At 44.8% G+C, this 12,534-nt stretch overlaps 1 protein-coding gene across 2 annotated transcripts in view; it reads right to left on the bottom strand.

Annotated features, from left to right (window-relative positions):
* Positions 1–10,065, bottom strand: part of CLTB (clathrin light chain B) — a 57,302-nt gene extending 47,237 nt beyond the window's left edge. The window contains exon 1 of one of the 2 annotated variants that reach the window (XM_089693762.1): positions 9,717–10,065. In XM_089693762.1, coding sequence (XP_089549888.1) covers positions 9,717–9,903 — 187 coding nt within the window. In that variant the 5' untranslated portion in view covers positions 9,904–10,065. The remainder of the gene's footprint in view (positions 1–9,716) is intronic. The other variant, XM_089693773.1, reaches the window with a different exon arrangement.
* Positions 10,066–12,534: the final 2,469 nt, after the last annotated feature.

Here is a 12,534-nt window from a genome sequence, read left to right as displayed (position 1 = left end):
GGACCAGAATGTGGCCCTTTGCTAGTCTTTATTCAGCTCTTGGGGCACTAATGCTCCCACTAATTTGAGTCACTATTCCTAACACGGACACCAACAGTGGGGCATAATGCCCTGACAACAATGATGGGGCACTATTCCTCCCACTGACACTAATGATGGGGCACTATTCCTCCCACTGACACCAATGATGGGGCACTATTCCTCCCACTGACACCAATGATGGGGTACTATTTCTCCCATTAATATCAATGATGGGGCACTACTCCTCCCTCTGACATCAATGATAGAGCACTATTCCTCCCACTGACACCAACAATGGGGCACTATTCTTCCCACTGACACCAATGATGGGGCACTATTCCTCCTGGTAATACCAATGATGGGAAACTATTCCTCCTCCTACCGACCACAGGCACTATGCCACTGAACACCACACCTGAGGCATTGTTTACTTTCACTCATGCCAGGCCTGGCCACTGGCCACAATCCGGCCCCCAAAAGTCCAAAGGACAGTAAACTGGCCCTTTATTTGGAAAGTTTGGAGACCCTTGCTCTACATGCTAGTTAGTATAGGACTTAAAGTGGTAGTAAAGTCTGTTTTTTAACTTGTACCTACAGGTAAGCCTATAATAATTACTATATTAATCCTTCAAAGCTGTGTGCCATAGAAAGTGATTCCCATGCGCATGCGTGGGAGTGACGTCATTGCGGCTTGGCCATTCAAGCCGCTGGAGCCCGAAAGAAGGACTGGATGAAGATGGAAGCCCTGTCAGCGGTGACAGCTGGCCACTGGATGCATACTAGCACAATATGCCTTTGTCTTGCAAACTTTTTTTTATTTTTATTTTTTTACTACAACTTTAAAATGGGGTTGGGAGCAGGTTTAAGATCAGATACTTTTAGCCCGGACTTCCACTTTAAGGCCAAAATTCGTGCAGCCATATCAGTGTGTGTGCCATTCGTCCAATGAAGGTTTTAAGGACAGATTCGTGTGTGTAGTACAATGCAAAAATAAATCTACCAAATAAATGCTGAGGGTGACATAACCTCATTATTCAAGTAACTGAATTAAAATATAAAACATACAACCTACAACATCAATAAGAGCTCACATACACTGCAGCTGCTAAACTGACGCTCAGGAGCTGTTGAGCGTTTTTTTCAGCAGCCCCTGAACTCTCCTTTATGTTTTCTATGTGTCCACGTAAACATAGTTGTTTACAGGCAGTTAAGTTTACAGTCGTTTTTTTGAACGCGTTCAGGAGTAGACTTTACCGGCGTTTCAAACGCTTGTAAATGCGGTTAACCGCGTTTACAAGCGTTTGCGTTTAGACGCATTGTTTGACAGGTCCATATCCAGATGCTGTCCAGAGCCTTTTTTCTTCATCAAAAATGCATGCAAAGCGTGCATGTATTCATGTATTTTCCATGTATTCAAATGCACCTAGCACACCAGCGCAGTCAGTTCCAGGTTTTGCATGAAGGAAAAAATGTTAGAACGCGCTGCATTATGTTCATGATGGGATCCATAGTGAATACAACCAGAAAAGACAGGTCATCTCAACACATACTGCTCTCTCTGCTTCTGCTCTCTCAAAATGTCTGAAATAGTTAATTATTTACTGTTTTTCAGTGCATTCTGGGCATTTAGGAGGGTCTCCTGAGGTTATCTTTTAAAAACGCTTCTAAACGCAAATGCTTCCACAAGCGGTATGCAAACGTGGCTAAACTGACGTTTTTTCAACCTACATTTTCTAGCAGTCCAGCAGTCAGAAGAGTTTTCCAAATGCCCCGTGTACATGAGCACTAAGTCTGACTGATCAAGATATTGTGGAAGCTGTTGAGAAACTGGTGTGCAAAAAAAAACCCTCTAGCAGGACAATATGGTCCCTGGACTGCTAACTAGTTCTAGTTGCATGGTTATTTTGTTAACCCTTCAGTGCTTTTTCAGAAACTGATCCTAAAAACATACGCAAATAAGGCATTCTGAGTTTGTTCTGGTCGATGACTCTGCATGTACTGAAGCCAAAGACAGCTGAGTATTACTTTTTAAGGAAGCCGGTATTGTTAGCGTTTTGTTAATTGCCAGATATAAAGAATGTTGCTGGCTCACCCAACTGTGCACTAGTGCAGTAAAGCATTGGTCTATATTTGAAAATTCTCAGCTCACCCAATAAAGGTCCCTTTATTGCACTCTTTCCTGTCTCATCTACAAACACCTGCAGTTGTAGCACCATAAGCATTGGACAGTATATGAACAGCTGCTTTCACACTGATCCCTATTTCTTCTATTAAAAAAAGCGGAAGAAAAATGCATGACCAATAAATCCACCTACTACTGAGGAAGTCGCCAAAGTCCTCTCAAAAGCCCGCCTCACTACCTGCCCCCTGGACCCTATCCCCTCTCAACTCCTCCGGTCACCCCCCTCTTCCCCCATCCGCTCCCTCACCCACATCTTCAATCTCTCCCTCTCTACTGGCGTATTCCCCTCCCCCCTAAAGCACGCGCATATCACCCCCATCCTCAAAAAGCCCTCCCTGGATCCCGCGGACCCCAACAACCTCAGACCCATCTCCCTGCTGCCACTCACCTCCAAGCTCCTTGAACGCTTAGTCTACGATCGCCTAAGCTCCCACCTTACAGACAATAACCTCCTTGACCCTCTACAGTCCGGCTTCCGTCCCCTACACTCCACTGAAACTGCCCTCCTCAAAATCACTAACGACCTACTCAACGCCAAAGCCAAGGGCGACTACTCTGTCCTCCTTCTCCTGGACCTCTCTGCGGCCTTCGACACAGTTGACCACCCCCTCCTCCTTAATAAACTACTCTCCCTTGGCATCGGAGATACTGCTCTCTCTTGGTTCTCATCCCACCTATCCCGACGCTCCTTCAGTGTCACCTACAATGGTGCCACCTCCCCCTCCCTCCCCCTCTCTGTTGGGGTCCCCCAAGGCTCTGTCCTTGGACCCCTTCTCTTCTCCATCTACACCTCCTCCCTGGGCAAACTCATACAATCTCACGGCTTCAACTATCACCTCTATGCTGACGACACCCAAATCTACCTCTCCACCCCTCACCTCACCCCCACTATCTCCGCCCGCATCACTCACCTCCTAAATGACATCTCAGACTGGATGTCGCTACACTTCCTCAAGCTCAACCTCTCCAAAACCGAGCTTCTCGTCTTTCCCCCTGCCAACACCCCCCCCCCCATCCTATCCATCATCACCAACAACTCCACTATCACTTCCGCCCCGCAAGCCAAAGTCCTTGGCGTCATTCTTGACGCGAACCTCTCCCTCCAACCACATGTCAAATCACTCACAAACACATGCAGGCTCCATCTTCGCAACATTGCCAAGATACGCTCCTTCCTCACCCCAGACACCACCAAACTTCTAGTACACTCCCTCATCATCTCACGCCTTGACTACTGCAACTCCCTCCTCACTGGCCTACCCAAGTGCAGGCTCTCCCCGCTCCAGACCATCCTGAACTCAGCTGCCAGACTCATCCACCTCACCACCCGCTCCACCTCTGCCACCCCCCTCTGCCTCTCCCTCCACTGGCTCCCGATTGCCCAACGCATCAAATTTAAACTCCTAACCCTGACCTACAAAGCCGTTCACAACACTGCCCCTGACTACCTCACCAACCTTATCACCAAGTACCACCCTACCCGTACCCTTCGCTCCTCACAGGACCTCCTTCTATCCTGCTCCCTGGTCTCCTCCTCCCATGCACGACTGCAGGACTTCTCCAGGTCCTCCCCCATCCTCTGGAACTCACTGCCCCAATCCATCAGACTGTCGCCTTCCCTATTCACATTCAGGCGCTCCCTCAAAACCCATCTCTTCAGGGAAGCCTACCCCACCCTCACCTAACGGCCATCCTCCCTCATTCCTCCCACCACTTCATCCCCCTCAGCCACTTCCTACTGTACCTTTTACCCCCTCCCTCCTAGATTGTAAGCTCGTAAGAGTAGGGCCCTCTTACCCCTCGTACATTGTTTGTTGTTGTTGTACTGTGCCATGTTTTGTCCCCCCTATTGTACAGCGCTGAGCAAACCCTTTGGCGCTATATAAACTCGTAGTAATAATAATAATAATAATCCTATGGAACTCTTCATGCTAGTCATTTGCAGGTGCGTTTTGTTTTTCAAAGTCCTGCTTGCTGCATTTTTTGGTGTATGTTTAGTGCAGTAAAAAAAAAAAAAAAACATCAAAAACACACCTCCCCATTGAAATGAGTGAAATATGCATAAAAAATGCATAGACAATGCACCTGCGCCAAAAACGTATCATAAATGCACCACCCAACTGAAATGAATGGAAAACGTACCAGAAACACCTGTGGTTGCATTTTTGGTGCGTTTTTTGAATCACATGTCAGGTGAAAAACACACTGGAAACATGGCAAAAATGCAGTGACACCCCGGTCACATAAAGCCTGGATTTGAAATCGTGCGACTTAAGGTGGGAATACACAATTAGAAAATCGACCGATTAGTCATCAGATGACCGAGAGGCGTTCGTTCGTTGGTCGAAATCGTGGCCCACATTAACCAATCTAAAAAAACTGTTCGCCGGGCAATACGTAGTGTTGACGTCTTCCGTACAAGTGGAAGTGATGCAGCGTGCGTGTGCCCTTGTAGCCCTTCTGGCCAGAACGAGCGAGCAAGTATAATTTCGTTTATTACCAGGGTGGATAAAAATCAATGATTTTTTTTAAAAAAATCAAAAAAATCCGATTTTTTTTATTTAAATCGGATTTTTTTAAATAAAATGCTTTTTGAGGAAAATATATTAGCATCCGAAGGTTATTTCATCATGAAATAAAGATTTGTTTTTTAATTATGTAGAATAAGGCTGTATATGTTTAATTTTTTTGGTAAATAAATTCCATTAATCCATTCACAATGTCATGCTCTTCCAGAGGTTTTTGTAAGATTATTGGGCATTTTCTCTGCCTACAAGATATTATCACAGATGCTTGGTTTACTTTTTCAGTTCTCAAAACTGAATTTGACTCAGCGGAGATCACATGCCTCTTCTTCACAGCAAAAATGTTATAACATGAACAGAGTTAAGAAAAAGACCTTAATCCTAACTTCTACAAACCTATGAATACAGAATCAACCCCTTCAGTGCTAAATTTCAAGAAGTTCAGTGAATAGAATAGAAACAATATTTTTCTGATTGTTTGGAGTGGAATAGATCTGCACAAGAAGAAAGTGAAACTAAGTGTGAGGAGGAAGGGGCTGACAGTCTAAGTTTCTTAAAATATATATATTTTGTTTAGCCAAATTAGTTAACAAACATGGATGTTTAAGCAAATAACATATGCTGGAATGTTATTGTTTCAGTTGAATAAATCTATTTAAATTGTTATTATTAAGGTAATGATTATTTTTCTCCTTCCTAAGTACAACAGAAAAGTTGTCCAAATATGAATGATTAACCTATTAAACTGGGGATAAAAAACTAATATGAAAAGTTATTATTCTAAAAATCTTCATCTACTTGCATATTAAAGTTATACCAGCAAGAATTAGTCTTTATGTAAAAAAAATTTAAATCAAATCCACCGTTTATTACATTATCTATATACATAAATAGTGATACATAAAATATAATATGCAGAATTCTGGTTTCATTATCTCATTAGGCCAATCTACTTTTAACATTTAGATTTTTCGTTCGTGTTTACGAAGATTCCTTGGACATAAACATCTGGGTCATCTTCTGTTTCCGCTCATGCGTGATAGCGCTTGACAGATTTCTTTTGTACGACTGTCATACCACTGCATAGAAAATCGGTCGTTCGTATGCAAAACGACAACATTTTTCACGGTTGTTCAACCTAATTTTTTCGTTCACAATATTGTTATCGGTTAAAACATCCTGCTCATCAACGAAGAGAAAATCGTTCGATCAGTGGTTCCGCAAACTTTTTCGGACAATTTTCTTATCATGTGTACGAGGCATAAGTCTATGGTACTAACCACTTCAAAACGACAGTGAAGTCAAACGATTTCAAAGTCGGGTGAGATGCCGATTTCAGGTGTGATTTGCAAGACATCTGACACAGATGTCTATGCAAATTGCACCAAAAGTAGTATATGTACTACTTTAGAAATCAGTGCGGCTCCGACCAAGTCGGAACCGCACCGATTTGACCACTCTAATTGCGGACAATAGGGTGCGACTTGGCATACGATTTGCAAGTCACATTGACATGCAAATCGCACTCCAAGTTGCACCCGATGTGAATGGGGTGTAAAAACGCTGCAAAAACACACATGCATTTTTACCGAGTTTTTGCAACTGAGCAGTGCGAAAATAACCTACATGTCACAGTGTCATAGAAAGCAGGTTAAACCAGGGGATCCATGACAGGCACTTTTCTGTATTCCATGGTACTTTTACCATTCTAGCCTACTCTCTCAATGCAAAGCTGCAGTCCCCAGAACTCATATGCAAATGATGTCCTCCTAAGAAGTTATTTGAAATTTGGGTAGATATACCCTGCGCTCCAGTGCCTGGGCCTGGTGATAGGTCATTGGGAACGGCATTTTCATCTGGGAAAGGAGCAGACTGTTTACTCCAAACCTAGAAGTTGCTGTTTGCTGTAGGGCTGCAGATGCTATACATAAGGACATTTTGCTTTCGAAAGCAAGGCCTTATGATGGCCATACACACTTCGCTGATTCAATCACATTGATCTAATAATAAAATCAAACGACTGATAAGGTATAACTTTCCTTTCAATTGATTTTGACTCGATTTAGACCAGGCAGAGTAAAAAAAATATTGACTGTGTTGCCATGATCAGCAGCATAAAGAAGCTCTCTTTATGAATTGATCATATTTTGATTAATCAGATCATAAGACTGGATGGTGACAAAGGAGATGTGATCAATAACTTACAATCGTATCTTCCAACTATCGACTGAAATCTACTTTAGCATACCGATCAAATGGGTTGTTGACTAGAGGATAATTATTCCCAGGAATTTTTTTCAGTGGGAACGCCGGGGAACACAGTTCTAGCACCTCCAGCACTGAATGTAAGTAATGGCAAAGGGTGCTGAGGTGTGCTGGAAGGTCTAGTGATGCTGGCTGCTGTTTTTGCACGGTGGTCTATTGTTGCTGGTGGGGGATTAATTGTTGTTGGAAGAAATGTACTGTTGAAGAAGGGACATATTGTTGCTGGCTGCTGGAGGATCTGACTTGCTGTTGGGGGTCTATTGTTGCTGGGGTGGTATTTTGTTGTGGGCGTCCTTTGTTACCGGGGGGATCTATTGTTGCTTGGGGTGGTCTAATGCTCCTGGCTGCAGGGGATTTATTTATATTGAACAAATTCCATACAAATTACTTAGCAGCACAAAAAGATACCTGGTTCTGTATTCTCTAAAAGGAGCTGTACTGGGAGTTGGGTAGGGGGGATAAAAGGAACAGTGCTCGGAGTTAGGTAGGGGGACAGAGACAAGCAATTACTCAGAAGTCATTGATCATTTATCAAAGTGTGTATGACCACCTTTACAGGTTTGCTGAAAGATCAGAGTTTGGTCACTGCAACAACAAATAAATACAATCTGATTGTACAATTTCCTTTAGATCTACAAGGGCCTGCCTGATTAGATATTAACCACTTAACCAGTTACCATACTCCCAGGCCTAGCACATCCAGCATTGTCCCACTGTGATCTGTTGATCCCCCAGCACACGCTCGGCCCGGCACTGCCATCTTTCCTTCTACGTCACTGGGCTCCAGCTGTCTCTTCTGGATTCCTACAGCCAACCCCGATGACGTGCCACCAGCTCCATCCTCCTCCTGTCATAGGTCTGTCCTGCTCCACCTGCACTGTGGAAGTTGATGCCTCCTGGGATATCCATTATAAAAATCCCAGGAGGCTGCTGGAAAAGCAGACATGCCATTCTTGCTTAGGTGAGAATGGAGATAGGGGGGAGGATGGGGGTAACCTCTTTTCAACTGCATAACACCTATATGTAGTCATAGAAGTGGGTTTAATGCCCTGTAGCCGCAAGTATGTGTCTATTGCAGCCTGAGATGCTCATAATGTGGGATCAGATGCTCACAGTGTGGGATCAGATGCTCACAATGTGGGATCAGAAACTCATAATGTGGGATTGGATACTCATAGTGTGGAATTATATGCTCAGAATGTGGGATTGGATGCTCATAGTGTGGGATCAAATGCTCAGTGTGGAATTAGCAGCTCATAATATGGGATCAGATGCTCACAGTGTGGAATTAGCAGCTCATAATGTGGGATCAGATGCTCACAGTGTTGAATTAGCAGCTCATAATGTGTGATAAGATGCTCACAGTGTGGAATTAGATGCTCATAATGTGGGATTGGATGCTCATAGTGTGAGATCAGATGCTCACAGTGTAGAATTAGATGCTCATAATGTGGGATCGGATGCCCATAGTGTGGAATTAGATGCTCATAATGTGGGATCAGAAGTTCATAGTGTGGGATTGGATACACATAGTGTTGGATGGGATGCTCATAGTGTGAGATCAGATGCTCACAATGTAGAATTAGATACTCATAATGTGGGATCAGATGCTCACAGTGTGGAATTAGACGCTCATAATGTGGGATCAGATACTCACAGTGTGGAATTAGATGCTCATAGTGTGGGATCAGAAGCTGATAATGTGGGATTGGATACTCATAGTATGGAATTATATGCTCATAATGTGGGATTGGATGCTCATAGTGTGGGATCAGATGGTCATAGTGTGGGATCAGATGGTCATAGTGTGGGATCAGATGCTCATAGTGTGAGATCAGATGCTCATAGTGTGAGATCAGATGCTCATAGTGTGAGATCAGATGCTCATAGTGTGAGATCAGATGCTCATAGTGTGAGATCAGATGCTCATAATGTGGGATTGGATGCTCATAGTGTGGAATTATATGCTCAAAGTGTGAGATCAGAAGCTCATGTGGGATCAGATGGTCATAATGTGGGATCAGATGGTCATAGTGTGGGATCAGATGGTCATAGTGTGGGATCAGATGGTCATAGTGTGGGATTGGATACACATAGTGTTGGATTGGATGCTCATAGCGTGAGATCGGGTGGTCATAGTGTGGGATCGGATGGTCATAGTGTGGGATCAGGTGGTCATAGTGTGGGATCAGGTGGTCATAGTGTGGGATCAGGTGGTCATAGTGTGGGATCAGATGGTCATAGTATGGGATCAGATGGTCATAGTGTGGGATCAGATGGTCATAGTGTGGGATCAGATGGTCATAGTGTGGGATTGGATACACATAGTGTTGGATTGGATGCTCATAGCGTGAGATCGGGTGGTCATAGTGTGGGATCGGATGGTCATAGTGTGGGATCAGGTGGTCATAGTGTGGGATCAGGTGGTCATAGTGTGGGATCAGGTGGTCATAGTGTGGGATCAGGTGGTCATAGTGTGGGATCAGATGGTCATAGTGTGGGATCAGATGGTCATAGTGTGGGATCAGATGGTCATAGTGTGGGATCAGATGGTCATAGTGTGGGATCAGATGGCCATAGTGTGGGATCAGCTCCATATTCCATATCCACATCCTGCACCTGCTGTACTATGACCTTGACAAAGTGCCTATCTCCCTAGCAGCAAATGTCAGCTCTGTGGCCAAGCAGATGCATTGCAGAGATGTGATCCCGGTGTGACTCACCCAGGTCGGACTGCTCTATGGAGGAGGCTTGGCTGGCCACCAGCACGGCTCCGAAGCCCTCGTCATTCTCGATGCCGGCGATCTCGCTCTCTTGTTGGGCCAGGAAAGCGGCGGCCGGGTCTTCTTCTGTCTCCACTGCGGCCCCGGCACTCTCCGAGGAGGAGAAGAAGCCGAAATCATCAGACATGTTCCCTGGATGAGTTGTGCTCCCCGCTGCGGTGTGTGTCACCTCCTGAGTCTAGAGATCCGGCCAGATCCTAGCAGGAGGTCCGAGCCATTCCCAGTGTAGAATACACACCACCCAGCCCTGAGACTGCTGAACTCCCATCAAGAGGCAGGACTATGACATCACGACTGACATCCCCACATTCGGCCAACAGATGGCGCTCCTCTCCAGGACAATCCAATGCCCAGTGTGAATTGGGCTGTGTCATCACTATGGCTCCAATGTAGGCAAAGGAGACATCACAGGGCCTGGAGACTGAAGACCTTTCTGGAAGAATGGAACATTACTGCTACCTAAATGGTGTGCTGGTTTCCAAAATGATGCATTGTGCTTGGCACTAGCTGCTGTCCTCAGCCATCCTACTCCTGTGGAGCAACTATTGCTCATTCCCATCATATCTGCATCAATCAACACAAGGGCACCTAGTAACCATTGTTTTCAGTGTGTCCTGTTCCCACCATTGCAGCGTTGAGGTGTCCTCCCCAAGTAGTGCAACACAAGGCACATCGACATCGAATGAAGTGTTATTTTGTGAGGTTCAATAAAGTTAAAGTGGAATAGAGTAGCTAAGTGGTTAGCACTTCTGCCTGGCAGTACTAGAGTCATCGTTTGAGTCCCAGCCATGGCACCTGCCTGGAGTTTGCATGTTCTCCCTGTGCCTACATGGGTTTCCTCTGGGAACTCGGGTTTCCTCCCACACTCCAAGGACATGCTGTTAAGTTACCCCCCTGGCAGTATTCCCAAGTGTAGCTCGAGGTTACGTTTCAGTACCAGAAGCGGTAACCCCAAGCTACATTCGGGATTACACTGCAGCGTTGCTCTGGGATCCCTGGATCACTTACCTTGTCCCGTGCTGACCTCCCGCAGCGTCCCCAGCCATGTCCTCCGGCCAATGCTGGCTTCCGGGTTCCGGTCCCTGTGAGCATCAGGACCTACAGGGGCCGGAACCGGTGGGAGATTCAAAAATGTCAAAATTTTACATACACATAATTCACTAAAATCTGATAGTATTACATTACTGTATCAATTCATTTCACATACATTTTGTCCCTAGTGCTTTGTTCTGTGCCCTGCCTGCATTTTTACTGTTATTTCTGCCTGGAAACTGAGAAATGTCCATGGCGTCCAAAAAGTGTCCCTTTAGGTCAAAATTGGTTTTAGACCAGCTAGAGAACAGCGATAGTAAAACAGAACCACTTGCAGAATTGAGTGATAATGATTTGTGGGGAAATTCGTCATCAGACACTGAAAACAATTCTGTGACTAAGCTCAGTGATGTGCGAACTTGGTGCTATATTTCAAATTTCAGTGTTTTTGGTTTGATTACATTATTGAATTAAATGTATTATTATTATATTATTATTTTTTATGATTATTTATTAAATTATAATTTATGATTTTGTGTTTCAAATTTTATCATACCCGGGATGTTTAGTAGACTCTTGTTTGGACAGATTTCAGTGAGTTATTCCTAAGAATTACAGGCCTACAATAAAAAAAAACATATTTCCATTGAAAACAATGTATCGCTTTGAGCACAGAAATACTGAAATAATCATACCGCTAGGGAGGTTAATTGGATCCTGTCTAAATTGACCCTAGTATGTGTATGTATGAATGTAAGTTAGGGACCTTAGATTGTACACTCCATGAGGGTTAGGGACTGATGTGAATGTACAATATTTATTTAAAGCGCTGTGTAAATTGACAGCACTATATAAGTACCTGAAATAAATAAAATAAAAGAAACTATACTGCATCTGAGCTAAATGCTATTTAGGTCATTGTTAACCTCTTTCTCGCCACCCTATAGCAGAAATACTTCTGCAAGGCTGCACAAAATCACATGTATATATATATGTGATCTTGCATTTCTGGGTAGGGGGCACGAGCCCTACCCGCGCTGCCATTGGCAGCCTCAGCTATCAATCACCGGGTCCCAGCAAGTCATTCCCCACCGGCACCTGGCGATCGACGAGTGTCACTGACGGGGGGGGGGGGGGGGAGAGGTCTGCATGTAAACAATACAGATCTCTCCCCTGTCAGCTCCTGCACAGTGCTTTGTATGGCTCTGCATAGTAGAGCCGTACAAAGCAATGTGCTGACACAAAAACACACACAGCACACAGTAAAACAGCGCACAGTTAACTCTTTAATCGCCCCAGATGTTAACCCCTTTCTGCTCAGTGCCATAAGTACAGTGTCAGTGCTTTTTATTAGCACTTACCACTGTATTACCTCTGATTCACACATCCGCGTTCCTGCGGGCCGCATTTTGCGCGGACACGAGAGCCCATTCATTTGAATGGACTCCCGTGCCCCTGGACACACAGGGAAGAGGTCCCTGCACCTCTTCTGAAAACGCAGCCCGCACGGGAACCTCAGTTCCCAGTATGGTTGCGATTTCCAGTGCGCCCGTGGATCCACATTCTTCTGTGTGGGTGGTGTGGATGCATGGATTTTTGTGTGGATCCGCAGCGGCACCACCCATACATATGTGAACGTAGCCGTAGTGTCACTGGGAATGTCATTGACAGTCAGTTCCCCCTGTGTAGAATGCCCACAACAGTGCCGCAATAAGTCGCTCATCGC

The sequence above is a fragment of the Staurois parvus genome, unplaced genomic scaffold, assembly GCF_062004578.1.
Source record: "Staurois parvus isolate SC_StPar_1 unplaced genomic scaffold, SC_StPar_1.0 ptg000025l, whole genome shotgun sequence".
Taxonomy (NCBI): Eukaryota; Metazoa; Chordata; class Amphibia; order Anura; family Ranidae; genus Staurois; species Staurois parvus.
Note: the sequence above shows the minus strand (reverse complement) of the source record. Positions and strands in the feature narration are given on the sequence as shown.